The 24,723-nt window shown below is 34.4% G+C and overlaps 2 protein-coding genes across 8 annotated transcripts in view; one reads left to right on the top strand and one right to left on the bottom strand.

Moving 5' to 3' along the window:
- Positions 1–9,352, bottom strand: part of LOC143252033 (nose resistant to fluoxetine protein 6-like) — a 46,967-nt gene extending 37,615 nt beyond the window's left edge. For 2 of the 7 annotated variants that reach the window (XM_076503576.1, XM_076503578.1), the window contains exons 1-2: positions 820–1,073; positions 402–685 (exon numbers count right to left, since the gene is read on the bottom strand). In XM_076503576.1, the coding sequence (XP_076359691.1) occupies positions 402–685; positions 820–971 (436 nt within the window). In that variant the 5' untranslated portion in view covers positions 972–1,073. Of the gene's footprint in view, positions 1–26; positions 61–401; positions 1,074–5,525; positions 6,994–7,873 lie in introns of those variants that run through there. The other 5 variants (XM_076503577.1, XM_076503579.1, XM_076503580.1 and 2 more) reach the window with 5 other exon arrangements.
- On the top strand, positions 2,911–20,857 carry LOC143252034 (chitin deacetylase 8-like). The gene is made up of 3 exons (XM_076503583.1): positions 2,911–3,087; positions 15,471–15,843; positions 19,739–20,857. The coding sequence occupies exons 2-3, from the start codon at positions 15,485–15,487 to the stop codon at positions 20,532–20,534; spliced, it is 1,155 nt and encodes a 384-aa protein (XP_076359698.1). The 5' UTR covers positions 2,911–3,087; positions 15,471–15,484; the 3' UTR covers positions 20,535–20,857.
- The last annotated feature ends 3,866 nt before the right edge of the window (positions 20,858–24,723 follow it).

The following is a 24,723-nucleotide window of genomic DNA, read 5'->3' as shown; positions in this document are numbered from 1 at the left end:
ACATATGGCGCAATTTATAGTTACACCTTGGAAGTGTCCTTTTCTTCAAGTAGGAGTCTGGTTCTAGTCAATGTTTATAATGTAAATATTTTAAAAAGTTCATATCACATGAGATAAGTGTTTTCGCACATTTGTAACAAAGGTAGTTATTTGTATACATACTGTTGATAAAACAAGTCTTTAAAATTAGGTCAGATTACAGAGGTAACAGAAAATAGTTAAATGTGTATTTTTCAAACTCCCTTCCCAGGAAAGACAAAAATAGATTTATTTAATTAGATTGATGAGCAGACAAACTGATAAATAGTAGTAATAACATATCTGCATACCAATGTATATATGTAAGTTAAATATCGGTATCTACAGTATTTATTCTGGGGGGAGAAATATTTAAAACTCACTTTTAATGGCCCACACCTCCAGTTTTCGCAGGGCAAACACTGTCTTCATAATCGACGCTGAGCACGTGGGAGACAACTTGACTTTGTGTCTGTTACGTACGAAGTAAGGCAGAGCTCGCTTTAACACCAAGTTGAGAGAACGTTTTAATGTATCTTCCACGTCTTTGATTTCTGTTAGGGCACTGTACTGAGTCGTGGTAGCAGGACTCTCTTCAACTTTATTTGTGTTCGTTGGTTTTTCAAACTGTTTTTGTTCATCAGTGGTAGAAATGGAAGCATCTTTGCTGCAGAAAACGTGACATAAAATCGCAAAAAAATATATTACACGAGAGAGACGAAAGTTTTCCATTACCATTTTCGAACCACCACAATATTTCAGAAAGAATTTTGTCGCTTACGGTGCGAATTCCTAACTTACCAACCAGTTAAAGAAACCCCATCGATCTGTTTGTTCCACTTTGAAACTTCCAAACGGTTAAGTATATTTGCGCAACGGCCGTTATATATGTTGATCCATTGGTCGGGTTCGTCGGTGAGAAAGTTAGTTGACCTATATAAATAACAGTCCATTCAACTTTTTCTCAAATAGTATGGCAGTTGCTTTTAAAACGAAGGCCTGGCATGGCCGAGCGCGTAAGGCGTGCGACTCGTAATCCGAGGGTCGCGGGTCCGCGCCCCGTCGCGCTAAACATGCTCGCCCTCCCAGCCGTGGGGGTGTATAATGTGACGGTCAATCCCACTATTCGTTGGTAAAAGAGTAGTCCAAGAGTTGGCGGTGGGTGCTGATGACTAGCTGCCTTCCCTCTAGTCTTACACTGCTAAATTAGGGACGGCTAGCACAGATAGCCCTCGAGTAGCTTTGTGCGAAATTTCAAAACAAACAAACAAAGCTTTTAAAACGAGATAGGTTCTAAAAATAAAAACGTAGTCTCACTTAAATGTGGTATAGTTTTATTTCACCCCAATATAAATATTTGTTATGTGTTTGAGAAACCAATTAATAAAATATCCATAACCTGAAAGTTTAACTAAATGATCGAATTACATCTTATGAAGCCAGAACTAATATAGAAGTATTATTAAGTTGGACTGAACGTGAAAAGTTCTATATGTCAGTAGATATACCTCGTTTATTTTCATCTCTAACGTTATTGTGTTTGTTTAGAATTTCGCGCAAAGCTACATGAGGACCATCTGCACTGGTCTTCCATTTTGTTTGTGTGTTTTGTGAATTTCGAGCAAAACTACACGAGGGCTATCTACGCTAGCCGCCCTTAATTTAGCAATGTGAGACTAGAGGGAAGACAGTTAGTCATCACTACCCCACCGCCAACTCTTGGGCTACTCTTTTAGCGAGGAATAGTAGGATTGAATCACATTATAAGGCCCCCACGGCTAAAAGGGCGAGCAGGTTTGATGTGACAGGGATTCGAACATGCAACTCTTGGATTAAGAGTCGAGCTCACTAATCACCTGGCTATGATCGTTAATGTAATGGATCTAGAAATCCAGCATGCACACGAAGCTCATTACGGATAGAGAAATCAAACATATACCTTGACACTTTTTTTATTTATATTTTTAATAATAAATGTCTTAAATTTGCGCTTGTTTTTTTTTCCTTCTGCTTAGAATTATTAAAGTATAATTCTATTGTTTATTCCAACTACACTATCCTTTATTATTTTCATCCGTGTTTCTTTGTTTAGTTATTTGCTTAAGATGAGATATACTGAACTTCCCCCTACAAATAAACCGGTATAAGACGATATTCGTCATACCTGCTTTGTTTCGTTTTTCTTGCTAAGTTAAAGTTCCTGAATCCTCTCTTATATCTTATTTCTAAGAAAGTCGTAACTACCATAAAAGTAACCGAGACGAACTGCACCTGTTAAAGGTTTCACTAGTCGTAAATTTATTTAATTAAAAATGTGCTTTATTATCATGCACTGGAATTTTCTACTTCAGATTTTATCCGTTAAATTTTTCGTATATCCAGCAGTGATACGAAATTCGAGTAATTTAAATGAGTTAAATATATATTGATTTTATTAGAAAGGCACAACATATATATAACATGATATATAAAAGCAGCTTTAAACTTAGCAAGTCAGAAATTTACATACACAAATAAACAAAACCTTGTTTATAAGGAACGCCCAATTTTTTACAGACTTCTGAATAATCGATCATTGCTAAAACTGAGATACTTGTACGTTATAGTAATATTAGTACGCCATTATTTCAATACCCTGCTCTCCACTTATCCTTACAATATTCTTGCAGCCAAAACAAATCTTTGTATTCTTCGTTCCCTGAACCTATCACTAGAGCTTTACAGACAAGACAATCAGAATCCGAAACTCTTAACAACTTTGTTTTCCCCCGAAATAGCTGAAGATTGGACAAGTTTGTTCCTACGAATTTTAAATGGCTGGAAATGTCACTTTGTTTGATTTTCCGCGTCTCTTTTTCCTTCCTGTTTCCGCTATACAGGAAAACTTCCCTTTACCGTGAAACCACTGCTTGCCATGGTTAACGTTTTTCTTCGTTTATTCCGCTTGTAGTTTCTCTCCAATGAAGGAGAGCATAAATTACAAAAGTCGTAATTTTATGTATTTTTTAGATAAACATACCTGTTTTTAAAGTGTAATTGATTTATCTTCATCTGTCACAACTAAATCAGGTAAGCTCTAGTTTCTGATATAGGTTTCTAATTCAGGATGCTCTTTATACACGAATAATTCTTGTTTTACATTAACAATTCATTGTTTTCAAGTTTATCAGCGAATCACCTTTAAACTACGCCATCAGCTGGAGTTCTTTTGTAAATCATCCCAGTCACATTAAACATGCTCGCCCTTTTAGCAGTGGGGGCGTTATAATGTTACGGTCAATCCCACTATTTGTTGGTAAAAGAGTAGCCCAAGAGTTGGCGGTGGGTGGTGATGAGTAGCTGCCTTCCCTCTTGCCTTACACTGCTAAATTACGGATGGCTAGCGTAGACGTAGATAGCTTTGCGTGAAATTCAAAAACATAACAATACTTTTATAAATCATAATATTTTCTAGTTTTATTTATTCATTCATTTTTAGAACTAACTAAACGTCATTCAGTGCAATAAATGTTTCAGCTTGAAACCTCCATTAAAACTTGCTGTCAAACCTCCTCCCAGAGGTAATAGGCAACCCCTTCCTATACATATTAAGTAGCACCATCCAAGACAGGAGAATTTATGTACATTTTACTTGTTTGTCATTAGTTGATTTTACTCCTTTAATAAACATATCCCAAATGAAAAGAATTAAGATAAGCTCTTTTACAGTCTTTTGAATCATTGATAAGTCTTATCAGAGAAACTTAACTTCAGTATTCTCACCGGACACGATCTACCGGATGAATATACTATTTTTGTTTGCCACGTCTACTGATTTGTATTTATTTGAATCCTATAGCAGCATAAGCAAATATGTTTTATCTCTTCTAGAGTTTACTTTTCAAAATAATGCAAAACTAAGCTATTGTTCAGGATTTAGTCTGTGTACAATTTTTTGAAACACTGAAACCATTTTTTCTCAATACTGTCATATTTTATTACTTTTCATGCACCTAGGTGGCCCAGCAGTGAGTCCCAGTGCTTAAAATTTCGTAAGCAGACACAGATAACCCATTGTGTAACTCGGTATTTAACAGTAAACAAACAAATAATTTTGATATTAAAACTAAAAGGATGTCAGTACACCTGCAACCCGTACGTTGCTGTCATCAGAGTTAATTATTGATGGAAACTGTGACAACTTAAGAGTTTGAAACACATACTTTAAAGTCTGTAAAACCGTTAGAACGTGCTTAATTGGTCATGTCAAACTACAAGGCATCCCCGAAGACATACCACATAGTTTTAGTAATTGCTAATAAAATATAATTTTATTTGATTGTTTTATTAAATGTATACAGGTGCACTGTCGTGTAACTTTAATTATGCAGAAACTAACACACTTCACGAGGGATCGAAATGGGTGAAAATGACTTGACAAACCTACTTTCGAAGCTCAAGATTAATTCATAGTTTACAAAGTTTAGAATTACCATACGTTTAAACATCTGCTAAAAATCTGGTTCGGTGGTTATCTTGGAGCAAAGCCATATGGGGGCTGTCGATTATGTCCACTGTTGAGAATCGAACTCCCAATTTTAGGTCCTTAATGTTATTGCTATTTCATCGGGGCACACACACACACAAAAGATTGGTGGTATGATGTCATATAAAAAGCTCCCTGGTGAAATAATGGTATATTTATGAACTTACGACACTAAAATTTAAGGCTCGATTTCTCACAGTGAAGCAGCAGATAGTTCAATGTGACGTTACTGTGAGACAAAGTACAATAAATAAGACTTCCAATATGAGATTTTAAGAAAGTGAAAGCAATGATAAAAATGATTAATTTTGGATTATCGTGGCTTCGAAAATAAGTAAATATTGAATGAAAACATTATTTGTGCAACACGAAAATTAAATCGGCTTGCGTAAACTTTACGGTAGAGTTGTACAAGTGTAATATTTTTACACCATATTGTAATACTTGACAAATACAGTATACTTGCACGTTTTAATACAGTTTTCTAAAAACTGGTCCCAGTGGCACAAAACGTTAGAAACAGGTTTTTGAAACCCCTGGTAGGTAGAGCACAGATAATTCATTGATTATCTTTGTGCTCAGCTAAAAATACCTTATCAAGTTATTTATGTCAATGTTCATACGCCACAGTTTGTAGTCGTAACATTTATCAGGATAACGACCTTAACGTTAACTATTTAAAAAATATAATGTACTATGAAAATCAATAATCGAGAAAATTGATTAAAAATGAAATGCAGAATTTGAAGAGAAAAAATAATATTGTAAGGAGGGATAACGAAAAGTGTGGTTTGAATGTATTGTTTTATTTAATAATATTAATTTAATTTGTTTCATTTTAAACCAGCTTCTTAGTATTCACGAACCTTTCGCGAACGAGCAAAACCAGAACAAATCTGCTTATTTTCTGTTAAACACACTTTTAAAACACTTATCTGGCGCAGGAGCTGAGTAAGTCATATTAAAATAATTAGGGTCTCACCACTTCGTCGTGACGTGAATCTTAACAATAACCCTTCAACGTAGTTTCAATTGGAAAATACCCCATCTGGTGTGTGTTTTCAGCATCTGTTTCAACAGCCCTACCGCACAGAAATCCATCGGCGCTGCGTCCAACCACTTGACCGGTATGTTTCATGGAATAGCAAGAATATTGAGGTATGCAACAGTTGAAGGGATATAGCACTGAAGACACTTGTGCACACGTGACTCGTGTCTCTGTTCCAGCTCGTGATTATATTGATTATTGTTGACTGGGAAATTTAGGCATATTTTACCCCTGTGTTTATGGATTCTCACTTGTTTTGAAAGAGGGTGCAGTTTACATAACTCGGATGTGGTACGGCTTATTGTAGGTATCTTTCTGTATAGTTTATATCCACAATTTCACTCTTGTTTTAGGTGTTTTTCTATATGGTTCATATTCACAATTTCACTCTTGTTTCAGGTGTTTTTCTACATGGTTCATATTCATAATTTCACTCTTGTTTTAGGTGTCTTTCTGTATGGTTCATATTCACAATTTCACTCTTGTTTTAGGTGTTTTTCTACATGGTTTATATTCACAATTTCACTCTTGTTTTAGGTGTCTTTCTGTATGGTTCATATTCACAATTTTACTCTTGTTTCAGGTGTTTTTCTACATGGTTCATATTCACAATTTCACTCTTGTTTTAGATTTCTTTCTGTATGGTTCATATTCACAATTTCACTCTTGTTTCAGGTGTTTTTCTACATGGTTCATATTCACAATTTCACTCTTGTTTTAGGTGTCTTTCTGTATGGTTCATATTCACAATTTCACTCTTGTTTTAGGTGTCTTTCTGTATGGTTCATATTCACAATTTCACTCTTGTTTCAGGTGTCTTTCTACATGGTTCATATTCACTCTTATTCCGTATTTATTTTCTAATGATATCATGTATGAGGGAAATTCCAGTCTTGGAAGTTTTAAATCCCTTATCTGGTGTTCTTAATGACCTGAGTGTGTGTGTATGAATATTTTGTGTTGGAAAAAACTATCAGATATTCTTTCTACATTTGATCACACTACCTACAAAACACAGAAAAATGTCAAAATGTGATCCTTATACATTCTGTTCCACTTCAAGCTATTTTATTCACGAGATTGTTGATTTGCATGTTTAAAGTCGTTATAATATACCGTATTCAACTCAGTAATCAGTGATTTCATTTTGAGTTGTTCGAAAGTTTAACTGTCTTGAATAACGTCAACCATCTTAACCACAATTTTTATAACATATGCCTTTTCCACAGATGTTTTTCATATGGAGCTTTCGCGTGATTTATTGAATATTCCTCTGAAGCAGTCTAGCAGAACCCATCGAACACTCGACTCACAGTCTGCGGTCACAGGATCGGAAGCTGGTGCCAAATAATAACACTTTTTCAGCCGTAAGATGCGTTATAATGTGGCATGCATTATACTCTTCGTTTGTAAAGAATAATTATAATGTGGCATGCATTATACTCCGTTGTACAGTTAGGAATGATACTAACCGGGTGGTTGTCTTCTCTTCAGCGGTATTGACTTGTACTGATTTCTTTTTTTGTTTGCTTAAGCACAAAACCACATACTGGGCTATTTGTACTCTGTCTACAACAGGTAATCCTGGGTTTTAGTGTTGTAAATTCTCAAAACTTTACGCTGACCTACTAGGGGACTTGCCATACGCAAAAAGAAGAAACGCAAAATTATTAAGAACAAAAATATCAACTTTTGCAAATACGTTTTTTTTATTAATTTTTATTGGTTGAATTTCACATCATTAGAATGGAAAGTGCATACACTTTTAAACTTACATTTAAAAAGCACTTTTCAAAACATTATTTTTCTTGTCTCAGAATCAAATTTTAATCTTCATGTTGTATATTAATAGTTCATCACTAACATTCACTCATCAAACTTAAAAGATTTGCAGGTATGGCCTTTAACAGGCGAATTATTCGTTATGTTGTTACAGATTTTTCATACAATAGTTTTGCGGCTTAAGTTACGTACTGATGCTTTTTGAGACATTGTTAATCTAAGTTAATAGTAATTAATCGCTCAGTTACAAGTAATATAGACAAAATCTTTAAAAACTCTTCACTCATTTTAACAGCTCTAAAGGTGCTAATCTCTCTCTAGTAACAATCATAAAGCCCAAAAATGTATATATATATGTTGATCTATATAAATGCAAAAATAGCATAATCTGGCTAATTATTATATATACCCTTGAAATGAAAAGTATAGAATTAATATAATTTAGAATAATCTGAAAATTAACAAAAATTTACAAATGAATTAAGTTAAGTACTGCTCACACACACGCTACTCTTCTGACCTGTGACCTCCTCTTCTCGTTTGTAAACTAGGTTGTTGTTCCTTCTGAAGAATAAAAGGTCTGGAGGATAAGTTTTACACTGACGTTACGCCATAAAAGCACCAGTGTTTGAAATTTGTAGGTTATGTCCTACTTCCATTTAGAAAAAGCGTAGGACCAGGACAGCCAAATATCACAATAACAACAGAAAGTTCTCAAACTTTTGTATTCTTACAGATAACTAAATTATAGGCTAAAATCTGTTTATCAGACTTCCTGCGTTCATTATTACCACACCGAAATATTATGTTAGAATCCACAAAAATCGCAGCTTTATTCACTGCTCATAAAAATACAAGGTGTTGAACATATGATAGATTTTTGTTAATTTTATAGAGCAGGTCGTCGCTATAGTAAACACTGAAGAGGAATTTATAATGTCAATGTTCATCACAACCAATATTCTTCATAGAATATAATAATTATAATAACACTAAATAGAATATTGTAAAATATCTTATTCTAAAAGTTATTAAGTTTGTTTTAATTTCGCACAAAACTACACGAGAGCTATCTGCGTTAGCCGTCCCTAATTTAGTAGTGTAAGACTAGAGGGAAAGCAGCTATTCATCACCACCCACCGCCAACTCTTGGGCTACTCTTTTACAAACGAAAAGTGGGATTGACTGTCACGTTGTGTCGCACCCATGGCTGAAAGGGCAAGCATGTTTAGTGCGAATTCGAACCCGCGACCCTTAAATTACCAGTTGAGCACCCAAAACATCTGGCCATGCCGGGCCGATTTGGCTTTAAAACAATGTATATTATATCTTGTTAAAAACAAGGGTGCATGAGTGTAGATAACTCTTCAAATGGAAATCTTGAATAGGTTGTAAACGTAGTCACTCCGCCATGCCTTCGCGTGCTTGGCCTTAGCGTATACATTTTAAATCTTGCCATACTTTGCGTTGTGTAACAGCTGATTTCAAGGGACCGCTAGAGCATTATTAAAAGCGTGTTTTCGTTTTTAACTTCCAAAATTCTTATCAGTGAAATTTCCGTGAATTGTTTCTAACCTTCACATTCGAGGAATGGTTATTATCTCCAACTTATATCAGCTTAAGCTGTTGTTGTTTTGAATTAATCAGCAAGTTACACAATGGGCTATCTGTGCTCTGCCCACAACGAGTATCGAAACCCGGTTTTTGTAAATCCGCAGACATACCAATGATCCACTGGGGAAGGGGGTCAGCTTAAGCTCTTTGCCATTGATTTGCAATCAATGTTTAACGATGAACCGTAATACATTATTGATTTGGAAAAATAAGATAAACTCAATGTGATTCAACTGTCTATTTGTGTAATTGCTATATTTACAAGTTAATTTAGTGACGCTAGAACTGATGTATTCGTGCCCATAGATATTATTCATGACTATTTTGTTTAATGCTGTATCATCTTCCTTAGAAATAACTTCTGTCATGCTTGATCACTGAAAATAACATGGGCTTTTGGAGAAGACGAATTACAGGACACTAATAAGAAAGTTAGATATTAAAAGCATCATAGGTAACAAAACCTTTCTCCATTCTGTCATTTTGAGTACATTAGCTAATTTATAATTTCTCTTACTATCAGTTTCATCGAAGTCTTTTTGACTGCTAGCTTCGTCAGAATTTTTCTAACTGATTTGTTTTGAATTTTCACTCAAAACTACACGAGAACTATCTGCTCTAGCCGTCCCTAATTTTGCAGTGTAAGAGTAGAGGGAAAGCAGCTAGTCATCACCACCCACCACCAACTCACGAGCAATGCTTTTACCAATAAATAGTGGGATTAACTGTACGTTATAATGTCCCTACGGTTGAAAGGGCGAGCACGTTTGGTGTGACAGGGATTCGAACCTTCCGATCCTTGCACGTTAGTTCGATGTAGACGTTAATTCTGTAGAAGGCGGAGAACAGTTAACTATTTTTACCTCAGAATAACACATCATGGAAGACAAGATGAGATAAAAAGAATAACTAACTATGGTGGTAGAAGTTTATATTTTATATTAATATTAGTACTTTCCAAGGTTAGTTGTCAGAGTAGGAAGCTTTCTGATCAGTTACCATGTTAGATGACACAGGTATTGCTAAATATTGGTTAATGCAAGTTATAAGAGTATTACTTTTAAGTTTTTTGTAAGCAATCTGTTAATAAAGGAGGGGAATGATAATTCTGTTTGTAAAAACATAAGCTGAAAGACAATAGAAAAATGAAAGCAAAGAAACTGGAAACAACATTATATGTTTTGGTTAAGATTCCCAACAAAACTTCTTAGTATCTTTTATGGACAGCCTGACTGTAAATGTAGATTAGTAGAGATCCAAATGGAAAGAGGCTCATCATCATGGAATGCTTGAATTGTTTGGAAGCCTACTGGATTATTCTGTTTTTTATTACATGAATCAGAAGTTCTGAGGATTGTTTTTCACTCATTCACTCAGTACATGAAAGATCATAATAAAAATATTTTATATAGTATGATATAGTTAGAAAATTAACTGGGAACTTGGATAAAACCAATCAGAACATCATTATACTTTGTTCTTATGGAAACCAACTGTGAAATCAAGTCACTCACATCATGAAAATTGACATACGGAAACTGGAAGATACTTTAAACAAGAGAGACTGGAGAGTTAATCAAAAGTAGATGAAAGCTGAGAGGCTTGGATTATTTTATTAGTTTAATTATTCTAGAATATTTGTTTATTTTGAATTTCTTGCAAGGCTACATGAGGGCTACCTGCACTAGCCGTCCCTAATTTTGCATTGTAAGACTAGAGGGAAGGCAGCTAGTCATCACCACCCACCTATAACTCTTGGGCTACTCTTTTATTAACGAATAATGGGATTGACTGTGACATTATAACACCCCCATGGCTGAAAGAGCGAGCACGTTTGGTGTGACGGGAATTGGAACCCGCGATCCTCGGATTACGAGTCGAGTGCCTTAACCACCTGGCCTTGCCGGACTAAATGGTGAGGAACCATAGAGATCTATCTTTTGCATAAAGGAATTTATTTATGATATGACGGTTAATTCCACTGTTCGTTGGTCAAAGAACGTCGGTAGGCGGTGGTCACTAGGCCTAAAAAACAGGAATAGAAAATACAGCCGTGTAACTAAATAAATAATTAGAAAACATACAATACTCGCATACAAAATATCCAGATCCACAAACACATTCCGATAGACTCCTAAAATTCGTCAAATTATTTCGCAAAAAAATTACCTACTGTGTGAATTATACACATGATTAAGATAGCCCTATATTTCTCTCACATTTTAACATTTATGATAGAAATAACAATTTAATAACGCCACCTAACGCCAGATAAATATACTTACATAGTTTTATGTTTATACCACAGCACTCTATGGCTATTATGTGTAAATGCTCGTAACAAAACCAACTTCATGTGATAAACATTTGTCGGACTATAAAGAGCAAATGTATTTATTATACAATATCTATGTAAGTACTTACATACACATTGCCCTGAGAGGGGTCAGAGTAAGTACAGGGTATTCTGACCTCATATCGTATTTAAATGTATATTCACCAGAAACAGCAATTATCTACCATGAGACATAAATACCGATACGAGACGAGCAAATAAACGCGTTATACGCCAATACAGACTACAACACCATTATCACAACCAATAAATCAATAAACTTGAATGCAAACAAAACGAAACCAGAAACAACCTAACCATGCAAATATATAACTAAACAAAGATTAAACGACCAGGCGCCGATGTATCAACGACAAGGCACATATAAAGCCAATCTTCATTGTGTAAGCTCTTAGTAAAGCAATTCTCAGAAAACATTTGAGTTGACTAACAATGTGAGTGAATATTTCAACGTATCCGCTTTTCACAGAAAAACAGATTAAGAATTAACAAAATGACGAAATATCTGAAGTGAGGATAGTTTTCAGATGTAAGCGGTTTCAAAAATATTCAGAAGAAATGTAAAAGTGTACAAAGCAACCTTTCTCAGAAAATAATTATAACTTGCTCAGATATAGAAAAAGCCGTTTCAACACATTTTTCTAGTTCATAGTAAGAGACGGCCCGGCATGGCCAGGTGGGTTAAAGCATTCGATTCGTAATCTGAGGGTCGCGGGTTCGAATCCTCATCGAACCAGACATGCTCACCCTTTCAGCCGTGGGGGCGTTATAATGTGACGGTCAGTCCCACTATTCGTTGGTAAAAGAGTAGCCCAAGAGTTGGCGATGGGTGGTGATGACTAGCTGCATTCCCTCTAGTCTTACACTGCTAAATTAGGGACGTCTAGCGCAGATAGCCCTCGTGTAGCTTTGCACGAAATTCAAAAATAAACAAACAATCAAGTCAGAGAAGTATTTTTTCGAACCTTTTCTTCATCACGAATTATTACAAATTGTTTCAACATGACATGGCTCTCAACTTTCTGAAGTGAACTATAATTTATAATGTTACTTCCTTCTTTCTAAGTTATTAGGAATCGTAGATAACAGAGTACATGTAAGATGAACAGATTCTCAGATTTATCGGTTGTAATAGATGGTAAATATGTGAAACTATTTACACACATGAACAATATATGTAAATCAGTATCAAAATTCTATAATAATGTCTCTAAAATATAGCTCGCGGATAACACGTGACCTTACGAATCTGTTTCAAACAATTTACAACAATATTTTACTTAAAATAAAATGTCGATTATTAATAAAGATACAAAGGAAATCACACTTCACGTCAAACCAGCACAATGAATATAGATGGTATCTTTGACTGTGCCAAAAACGTAGATTTTATTTTTTAAATTTTCATATAGGAGACAAAGCACCTGAGAATAAAATATTAAAATCACTTTAATAACAGTTCAAAGGTCAGAGAATATAACTGTAAACTTATTGTTCAGCATGTACTGTACTTTTTTTTTTTAACAACACCATTAACTCTTAAACCTGGAACAAAGATCCGGCAAATAACAAGATTGTTTGTTTCCGTTTATGAACAATAGGCTATCTACACTGTGCCCAGCGCGAATACCAAATTTCTGTTTTTAAAGCATAAGCCCTTGATGTTACGGTTAAATCACAGGGGTCACTAACAAAATCTACTCTTTAATTACGAACAGCGAAACCATTATCCTTAGCATAGAAATAACGTGTTAAACTAAAATTAAACGACCAATAATCCCGTGATAACGTAACTTTCTACATTGTACTAAGGAAACAAACGTTAAAGCACGTTCTGGACTGGTGTTTTAACGTACCTAACTTTAAGTATATTATAACTGACTGGTTATATTTCTTTAAAGTAAACACGCTTAAACAAGAGCTTCTAACTTACTTAACAATTGGAAACAACAACTATTGATTATATTCAATTGTACTAAATTAGCATAACCAAGAACTTATAACATAGATAATTGTAAATAAAACAGATTCGGTTTGGAATTTCGCGCAAAGCTATACGAAAGCTATCAGTCCTAGCCGTTCCTAATTCAGCTGTGACAAACTAGAGGGAAGGCAGATAGTCAACGCCACCAACCACCAACTTTTGGCTGCCAACAATTAATGGGGTTGACCGTTACATCACAATGCCCCCACGGCTGAAAGGGCGAACATGTACAGCGTAATAGGGATCCGAACCCGAGACCCGCAGGGTACAAGTCGAGCGCCCAAAGCTAGGTCATGTCAAGCGGTGTAAGCAAACAGCAACTCGATAATTATGCTTAAAATGAATATAATACTTGGCCTACGTCACTATGAATATGTTGCTTCTTTTAAAATATCTCAACCACTCCTTGATATCTGGTGCATCAGAGATCAGAAACCTCTTTGAGATTTTCTTAATCTAGATGCTTAAGCGTTTTGATTAATTTGAAAACTATCTTAATTGACCTGTAAGTTTATATAATCGGCATACATAATAAGCTATGTTTCTTAGTTCCAGCTCCATCCCAATTAGTGGCCTCAATAATGTAAAACTGTCACGTTTCAAAAATTAAAATCTTCACCCCACCTGTCCACTGTAACTTTCCTTATACAAAAATCAGGCAACGATTCTAACAATCAAGAAAACTCTCTTCTTTGTGGTTCATCATTAAGTCTGTTAACATATTACTAAACAATCGGGTTTCGATGCTCGCGATGCGCTGAGCACCGAAAGTCCATTGTGTACTTTAGTGCTCAGCAATAAAAAAGTATCATTCTTTAGGAATTAGTTTACAATGTTTATAAAAACAACAACAACTCAGGCACTTCGATGTCGCTTATTTTCACAGGTGTGTTTGTTCAAATGTTCTCTTGATTGTATATTTTTATTGCGTATATATCTTGATAAAGCGATTCTGGAAGACGATAAATCATTTCGATCGAACGATATTCTGTGCGCATTGATGTGTAACCACTTTTTGTACAATCTTTAAAGTTACAACCCATAATAAAACAATAAATAATTCTACACAGATAATGGCATTTTATGATGACATAAGTGACTGTGATCTTCGAGCATACCGACGTAATCACAAAATGCAAATATAAGATGATTTTGTTTTCTACGCATGTTTGGATAAAAATGGTTAAAAGCAAAAAATTAATAACATTACAATAATCAAATACAACCAAATATTACCAAATAGGCTGCTTTCACAGTTCTGAGAAAATGTTAGAGTAGTTTCGTGGTTCATAATCGATGTTTCTGTATTTCTGTTGAATTTTATGTAACATATATTTTATTCCATCTTTTTGTTATAATGTAATACAACAAGGTAATGTTTCCACAAGGAGCTATGTTCAAAACTAAACTTATGCAATAAATATTATTTAAAGTTTAAGTGTTATAGTATTAATTTTACCAACAGTTAAACTGAAAAGAAACTGCAGTGTTTCTATAATCAGCCAACCAAATGAATTATTTTCTTTTTTTTCATTATACATTATATATATTATATATCATATATTATACATTCTACAATATACATAACTGAAGTGTGAAAACTAGAGGCCCAGCATGGCCAGATGGTTAAGGCCCTCGACTCGTAATCTGAGGGTGGGGGGTTCGTGGGAGCGTTATAATGTGACGTTCAATCCCACTATTCATTGGTAAAAGAGTAGTCTAAGAGTTAGCGGTGGGTAGTGATGACTAGCTGCCTTCCCTCTAGTCTTACGCTGCTAAAATAGGGACAGCTAGCGCAGATAGCCCTTGTGTAGCTTTGTGCAAAATTCAAAACCAAACTGCAAATTTCACTTTTTATTCATAGCGTGTCAGTAGAAGAGCATTCATTTTATCACTGCTACACACCACATCTAAATCAGACTATTACGTAATGTTATGAAGAGTATGCGAGACGTAATCTATTTTCCACTATCAGTTCTTGTGCAAAGATAATAAATACGGATTCGCAAGTGAGACCTTATCATAAAACTTATTAGATTGTTATATACAAATATCTTCTTTCACAACGCCATTAAAATGTAAATAGAACTTTGTTATAAAAGTACACGATTCAGCCAATCTTTCTATAATTCCTTTTGTTTAGGTTTCCAACACAAGATGACGAAGAAGACAACAGTTATATTCTGCTTGTTCTCCGCTGTGCTGTTCTACACAGTGAGTGGCGAGTCCTGTGACGAGTCGCTATGCGAACGGCCATCCTGCGTCTGCGCCTCGCAAGGCTCACCAGAAGGTCTTAAGGTTGAAGATACACCACAGTTGGTTATGCTGACCTTTGACGACGCTGTGAACGTCGTTAATTTTCCAGACTACCAGGAACTATTGATGACTGGCAGAAAGAACCTCCGCAGTAACTGTCCTATCCTGGCCACCTTTTTCGTTTCCCACGAATATACTGACTATTCGTTAGTGCACGAGCTCTGGCGACACAACAATGATATATCCATCCACAGCATCAGGTAAAGTCAACATTTTTCATTTATTCAGTTTTCCAAGTAAACCTCGGTTAATCATTTATTGTCTTTGTTGTTCTTTCTAGATCTCATGTTTAAAATATGCTTTAAATATGCTCATGTTTCATTAATATTTAACTACAACAGAAAGATACCATAAACTCTGTGACTGATTATTGCAGATTTCTTCAAAAGTAGAAAATTGAAAATAATGAAATTTTGTCGATTATTGTTATTTATTACGAGTGATGTTTCTTTTAAAATATTGGATTAACACAAGGTGTCTCCCTCAACTAGAGATGATGTACTGTTTTGGAAATGGCAGGCCGAAAACATTGAATTTGGTATTTGTTTTTGGAGGTGTTGAATAAATTCTTGGAAAAATCATAATATTTTCTTTCCAAATATGCAATCCTACGGTGGTAACTTATTTCTGTTGGAACTATCAATAGTCAGAGATACACAGGGTTTCGGAATGGTTACGCCACCTTATCAACAATGGTCACATACATTAAAGTATTGTTTCTGTTTTGTTTGTTATTTTCAAATACAATTAAGTGACCATTTTTCATTGTCTCTTTGAGGTTGGATTCTTTATTTTTCATGTACTGGCAAAAGGCTGTTACAATCACTAATGTCCTTGTCAGCATCAAACCTATTTTTTTAGTGCTGTTACACCACCTTTGGATGTAATAGGTAGATTTACCTCAACAACAACTGTCAAAACGTTCATCGTGATCGCAATTCCAACATCTCGAAACCTGTTTGTTTGTTTTTGAATTTCGCACAAAGCTACTCGAGGGCTATCTGTGATAGCCGTCCCTAATTTAGCAGTGTAAGACTAGAGGGAGGGCTGCTAGTCATTACAACCAACCGCCAACTTTTGGGCTACTCTTTTACCAACGAAAAGTGGGATTGACCGTCACATTATAACGCCCCCACGGCTGGGAGGGCGAGCATGTTTGGCACGACGCGGGCGCGAACCCGCGAATTACGAGTCGCGCGCCTTACGCGCTTGGCCATGCCGGGCCAGATTATTGTTACAAAGAATTCTAAAAACCTTTTAGTTACTATATCACGGCATTGATGTCCATATTATTTAAAAACTACTTAACATGGTATAATTAAAAATGTAATATAGAATTTTAATTAAACTTTATTTAGAAAGAACCGAAATTGTGATTTTTAAAGGCTAGTTATGGTTCACGATTTTTGTAAAAGTGTATTTCTTTTAAGGAGGAAAACATTATTTACATTGTCGATCAGCGGTAAATGTACAGACTTGCAATGATAAAATCCCAGGTTATATTGTCCATTGGGTAATCTTGGTTTTATCAGGTTTATTTTCTGTATTGAATATTTAGTACTTGAGAGCTTAACAATGATGCGCCAATTGTTAATGAATGTTTTCTACCTAACAGAATTGTGACATATATGTAGATAGGGTGGAAATGGCGAGTGTGAACACGCCACTAAGTTACACCTATACCTATTTACGATTCATATTTAACAATATCAGACACCATTAAAATGCGCCATTGCCAGTGAAAGTTACAAAGTATTTCAGAAGGTGTTTTGCCCTAGATCCTTCAGTACGTTCTCACAAAACATTCTCTTTGTCTTGCAAAAGAAACACCCCTATTATAAAATAATCTTACCAAACCTCGCACCACCTTTACAAATGTCAGCCTATATCTCTGTATGACATACTGAACCAGTGATTTTAAATATAGATTTTTTTAAAACACCTCGAAATTTAGTTCAGCGTGCTGACATTTATTTTCAGATAAATAATGTAATTACAATATCTGTGAGAATAATTTTATCTTTACAGTTCTCGGTGACGAACTTGGATTGAATTATTTTAAAACTAACAAAAATGAAAAGTTGCCCGTAAACTTCTTCATTAAAGGATTGATCTGTTTTGAATTTCGCGCAAAGCTACACGAGGGATATCTGCGCTACCCGTCCCTACTTTAGCAGTGTAAGAGTAGAATGAAGGCAGCTAGTCATCATCGTTCATCGCCAACTCTTGGGGTACCCTTTTACCAACGAATAGTGGGATTGATCATCACATTATAACGTCCCCACGGCTGAAAGGGCGAGCATGTTTAGTGCGATGGAGATTGGAAACCATGACCCTCACGTTACTAGTCGATTGTCTTAACCACCTGACTAAACCAGGCTCTTCGTTAAACCCGTAAACATCATTAAAATATTTCTTCTGGATTTCAATCTCGGACACAAGTCGGAAAGATTGTCCAAAAAAAAAAAAAAAAAAAAACGGAGGTAAATGGAAAATTCTCACAGTTATTAAACTGAAAGCGATTCACATTATTAAACACCAAAATATTATTACTCTCTTATTGTTGTCACTTAACAAACGTGTAAAATGCATTTCCTTATATAACTGATGAAATGTAAACACTAATTGCATGCGAAACTTCGAACTTATGATGAAGTACAACTGTGAAACGTAACACCTTACGTAACATATAGATGAAGTGTAACAAACAAAACGAATAATACATTTTAATTTAAAATCATAATATATGGTTGTATATAAATGGCGAAATGACGGTAAAAACTGACAGTAAAATATTTTTAAACTCGTAAATAAATGTGCTGATGCTAAAAAAACAAAAGAGTAACTGTATCAGTCTGGTATTCACTTAGTCCAACAGTGATGTTATATCTTGAAATTCGCCGTTTCTTTATTTTAAATATGTAAATATTAAGAACTAGTTATGAAATCGAAACACTATTAAGTTGTTGTTTTCACTTGTCAAATGTTACTTGTTTCTAAAACACAACCTCCAGTTCAAACATTACAATTCTTGTCGGTTGACATAAAGCCTCTACATGTACGTTTAGTATAAACACTAGCTATTAAAACTGATTAAAACTGTTCTCACATTAATGGTTTATTCTTCAGTATTGGTGATGGTATTGAAACCGGCAGACGAATGCTACTAATATTGAATCACGACGTGCGCATAAATATTCCAATTACGTATGACATAAAAATAAAATTTCTATAGAGAATAATTAGTCGTGAATGTAAAATTTAATTTTTATCTATATAATTTACGCCCCCAAGTGGGAAGTCTGCAGACTTCCATTAACAGGAACCTTGTTTCGATACCCGTGGTGAGCTTTGACAAACAAACATATTTTGTTTTTCACATATCACTTTTTTTTGTTTTAGTAAGAAACATCTAATATGTATACGGCCAGGTATAAACAGCGTTTGGATAGCAGTCTAAGACTAGTGAAAGTGACAGATAAGCGGTCGTAAATAAGTAATGCGCTAGAATACCGAATTTTATTATTTCGCTTATTACTCGTTTGTCTAAAACCAATATCGTTATCAAAGATTTTAATATGTTAATTGCAATTGTGGGAAGAAGCTTTAGATTAGTATATATTCTCGATCTTCTGCTGGTGATTTGTTTGTTTGTTTCAACGGAAAGCTGCAAAATCGGTTACACGCGCTGTGTCCACCGAATTTTAGCTTCAGAAGCCATTAAGCTCACCATTGATCCACCAAAGATATCATTAATGTCACAGAAACATATCTCTAAGGTCCGGTATGGTCAGATTGTTAGGGGCGCTCGACCCGTAATCTGAGGGTCGCGGGTTCGAATCCCTGCCACACCAAACTTTCTCGCTCCTTTCAGCCGTGGAGGCGTTATAATGTATCAATCTATCCCACTATTCGTTGGTAAAAGAGTAACCCAAGAATCGACAGTGAATGGTGACGACTACCTGTATTCCTTATAGTCTTGCACTACTAATTTAGGGGCGGCTAGCGCAAATATCCCTTGTATAGCTCTTCGCGAAATTCGAAAACAATAAACACATCTCTGAATTTATAACTTGGTTGTTGTTTTTTTTTCAGTCATTTGCCTAACACTGAATATTGGAAGAATGCAAATAAAACCATATGGGAAGAGGAACTAGGTGGGATGAGAAAAATCATTTCCAAATTTGCCAAAGTACCGGAGTCTGACATTGTAGGTGTTAGAGCACCATTTCTTCAAACTGCTGGTGATGTAACTTTTGAGGTGATGAAATCGCTAAATTTCCTTTACGATAGCTCTATGCCAACTCGTGAAAAAACTAACCCTCCTCTATGGCCATACACTATGGACTATGGCTTCCAACAAAACTGCCAGATTGCTCCATGCCCAAAACTAACCTATGATAACTTTTTCATAGTACCTATGGTGAACTATTTCAAGAAACTTGAAATTGCACCAGGTCATTTCTTGAATATACCTTGTGCTATGGCCGATGCTTGCCTTCCGCTTCCAGAGACCGAAGACGAAACCTTTCAGTATTTAAAGGAAAACTTCGAAAGACACTACACAACTAACCGTGCACCATTACCTCTGTTCCTTCATCAAGCTTGGCTTCATAATCCGGAAAGAAAGAAGGGTTACTTCAAATTTGTTGACTGGTTGCTTCAAAAAGATGACGTTTTCATTGTTACCATCAGAGAAGCCTTAGAATTTGTGAGAAACCCCAAGCCAATCGACGAGTACAGACAAGTCTGCAAGAGTGTTAAGAGTTCCACTTGTGCGCCCAATCCATGTAGTTATTCAGAAACACCTCTGAACGGTCCTAGAAACATGCAATGTTGCACTACATGTCCTGCTAACTACCCATGGCTATGGAACGTTGAAGGAAAGTAGCATTGTGTTAGTTTCTTTAGATCACTCTGAACGTTTAATGATATGCTCAGGTTGACAGGCTTTATTATATCAGAATAATTACTTTTGAAATTATTGTACTAATATAGGTAAAGTTTTACTAATTCATAACTTTAACTGCAACAGATATTAAACAACGATATAGATAAACCTATAAGCAGAAACGTAAGGAAGAGTTTTTAGACAGATAAAAAACACATAATGATTTTAACTATTTTTGACTAATTTTAATACATATGTTTGGGGAAAGTATGGAGAATGTTGAAACTGCACTGTTTAATTAAACGTTTATTTATGAAGATACCCATCAGTATGTATGTGTTCCTTTTAACACGATCACTCTTTAAATAACAGTATTGACTTTTGGAGATAACTAATTGATATCACATAACATCCAATAGTCTCGAGTACCTTTAGACGGTTTTCACACTATTTAGTAATTCAGATGATTTAATTGTATAAAAACTAAATTGTAGTTTAGTTGCATTTAATACAACGAATTGTAATCGAAAATTGGTGTTAAAAAACACGATTTGAAGACTAAATATTAGTTCCTGCTATTTCCGCTGTACATTTTAACCCATAAAAAATCAAGAAGCATATCGCTGTTTACTATTTTCTTGTTTTGTTTAGTTTAGAACATTTAGTATTGATGCCTACTATGATTGTATTTAACTCTTTATGTTTGAAACGTACAGTATGAATTCCATACTGTATTCGTATTTAGTTAGCTCTGTACCTTTGGAACGTATATTATTGCTCCCCACTGTATCATTACTTAACTCCGAAAGGTTTAAACATATAGTGTACACGCGTAGTAATTATCAGTATTTAGCTCTAAGTTTTGAGTGGATAGTATTGTTTCTTGAATGTTTACTTACCTTTTTATGTGTCCAGTTTAACATTCTGGTCAAAGCATGAGAAAGAATAACAAATCTACAAAAGAAAACAGAATAACAAAAAGAATAACAGATCTACAAAAGAAAAAGAAAACAGAATAACAAATCTACAGGAGAAAACAGAAATCTACCAACAAATTGACGACATTTTAACAATTAAAACTTTCAGTTCCCCAAAAAGTGACAAAAGACAAAATTTTAATACGAAAACCTCGTAATTAACAGTAGATTTATAACTGAAACATTAAAAGTAAAGAGTGGATTTTAAATTTATTCTACTACCACGACGTAACAAAGAATAGCACGTTCCCACAACTATTTTTCAAATAGGTGGCGGGTGCTGTTGATTGGTTGACATCTTTTTTTTTCCTCTGGTTAATAGCTGTTAATTAGGAATGTGTGTATGTAATCCTTGGAGTCTTTCAACTGATAATTTAAACCTTTATGTCACGTAACATATCCTTCAGGCTAAAAATATCGAATGTAACAACGAAACTGTTTAGTATATGTAGCAGTAACAAAAATAGTAATTACCTAATTTGTTACGTGTTCTGTACGTAGCTCCATTTAATAAATAACATTGGAGCATATCAGTCGTTCGCTGTGATAAATAAAATCGTCTATGAATCAAAATAATTTTAACTATGTTTCAATGGTAAGATTTGGAATTTCTGATAATTAAACTGACAATAATAAACAAATAAATGTTTCCTAGTAAAAAAAAAAGCAATTTCAGTTGGGAATTTGAAATTAAGAAATAAGTAAAGTTGAAATAGAGACCTATAGGGTTCCACTATACCCGTCCCTGAACTTGAAAAAGTGTCAACAGAAAAAGGAAACCAGTCGTCACATGTGTTTCGTATGGCTCTTTGAACTAAATAATGGAATTGACTGTCACATTTGTCACCTGTCGACATTTGAAACGCAGAATATGGTCAGAAACATCACGTCTCAGAAAGCCAGAACCTTTCGATTCGCAAGCTGACACACTATTCATGATAAGACAATGCTTGGCCATGCAATACAATATTTGTGTTGTATCAATCCACTTCGTAAAGACTATTTTAAATAAACTATCGATAACTATTCATTGTTATATTTCTAAATATGAATTATTTTTAAAAAAAAAGTATTTGCCGTAGTTTTTAAACGTTTTATACAATGTTTCACACATTCTGTAGACTTTTTACTGTAAAATCTTTTAAATTTTGTTACCTTTAACGTTTGTTTAATCGTAAGCTACATTAAATTTTTTTTTCAAACCGTATACACGATGAAAAAAAATGAAATATCACTGCATCGAAACTGTTGTTCTGATATATCTTCCTACAGAACAAAAACTTTAATAACAATCACATCTTCTCTTTGTTCTATATATGTTCTCCCTTTTTCACAACTGAACATAACTAACAATCAGTCTGGATGAATCTATAGGGATTTTGTAAGATTTTTCAGGAGGGATGATTGAAGTTTACACAAACATTTTCCCTACTATTTTACTAATTAACAAATAAAATCTGGTAGAAAATGTTTGTACATAAAACAAAAACTTCATTTGTTTATCAGTTACCAAGTTGCTCTTCATTATTAACACCTTAAAGTAATATCAACTCCTCACTATTAACACCTTAAAGTAATATCAACTCCTCATTATTAACACCTTAAAGTAATATCAACTCCTCATTATTAACACCTTAAAGTAATATCAACTCCTCATTATTAACACCTTAAAGTAATATCAACTCCTCATTATTAACACCTTAAAGTAATATCAACTCCTCATTATTAACACCTTAAAGTAATATCAACTTCTCATTATTAACACCTTAAAGTAATATCAACTTCTCATTATTAACACCTTAAAGTAATATCAACTCCTCACTATTAACACCTTAAAGTAATATCAACTCCTCATTATTAACACCTTAAAGTAATATCAACTTCTCATTATTAACACCTTAAAGTAATATCAACTCCTCACTATTAACACCTTAAAGTAATATCAACTCCTCATTATTAACACCTTAAAGTAATATCAACTCCTCACTATTAACACCTTAAAGTAATATCAACTCCTCATTATTAACACCTTAAAGTAATATCAACTCCTCACTATTAACACCTTAAAGTAATATCAACTCCTCATTATTAACACCTTAAAGTAATATCGAAACAGTTTAGAGAACCTGATCTTATTGAAAGTTAGTCACAAAGTGTTTCCTACTTTCCTTAGTTTTTCAATCTTTCCTAAAACTTTAGGATCCTTGTAGAAGTAAAATTCATTGATGGAGTCTTGCACGTCGGTGGAATAAGATAATTCACGATCTCTTAATATTAATCTCTACTTTTCCGAACTCTCCCTTTGGGTGAGAATAGATTATCAAATGAAATTGTTTCAGAAAGTTGGATTGGATTATTTTTCAAACATTTTTCCACATACTGACTTCTTCTAGTTATGCAAGGACATTTTTTCTATGCCAATCCAGCTTTAAAAAATTGATCCTAGGTTAATTAATTTATCTAGCGAATATTGGTTCATATTTTCTGATGGCCTAAATGATTTTAATTTTACCTTTTCCTTTCTTAAGTGTCACATAGTTTCGAACTGATCAGTGAGTCTCAAGTTTGCGTTCCGTTACCGAAAAATAGAATCACTTCGCACCTGGAAGAAACGTGTAATTTATGAAAGTGAAGGCCAAGCTACAGTGTTGGGTCGAAGAGATGTTAATTTAAGAATTTATAGTAACTGCTGTTGACTAGCTGCTTTTCTTGTCTTTAATTTCTCATTTAGTAATTATGTGCGGCTTATTACGCATTACAATTTTAAATAGCCTAAAACTGAGTTACATTGTAATTTACATTTGGAAGTTAAATAAATGTCGATATGTATGCAATATCGATATGTAACAATATATATTGATACATTTTATTTTTTTAGTGCAATTATATTTTAATATACAAACAGAATTACAATTTACAATAACTATTATTAAGATAATGATCTATAAACAAATGTTTTACAAACAATATCAAATCTCCTTTTTGATCTGGAACTTCTTTGATGTCTTATCAAAGGTTCACGATGAGTGAATTAATTTCGTGTTGATGTAGGTACAATTCACTGAATATGAAGTTAGCTATGTTTTGTTCTGTTTGTTAATTTTGTGCAAACTTACACGAGGACTATTTGCGCTAGCCGTCCCAAATTTCACAGTGTAAGACTGACGAAAAGGCAGCTAGTCATCACCACCCACCGCCAACATTTGGACTGT

Source organism: Tachypleus tridentatus, chromosome 6 (genome assembly GCF_004210375.1).
Source record: "Tachypleus tridentatus isolate NWPU-2018 chromosome 6, ASM421037v1, whole genome shotgun sequence".
In the NCBI taxonomy this organism is placed as follows: Eukaryota; Metazoa; Arthropoda; class Merostomata; order Xiphosura; family Limulidae; genus Tachypleus; species Tachypleus tridentatus.
This window is presented reverse-complemented; position numbering and strand designations above follow the sequence as displayed.

Excerpts from the sequence above, each read along its gene's own strand:
- LOC143252034 (XM_076503583.1), top strand. The coding sequence starts at position 15,485 with ATGACGAAGAAGACAACAGTTATATTCTGCTTGTTCTCCGCTGTGCTG. Across the intron at positions 15,844-19,738 it reads ATATCCATCCACAGCATCAG|TCATTTGCCTAACACTGAAT; the intron begins GTAAAGTCAACA and ends TTTTTTTTTCAG.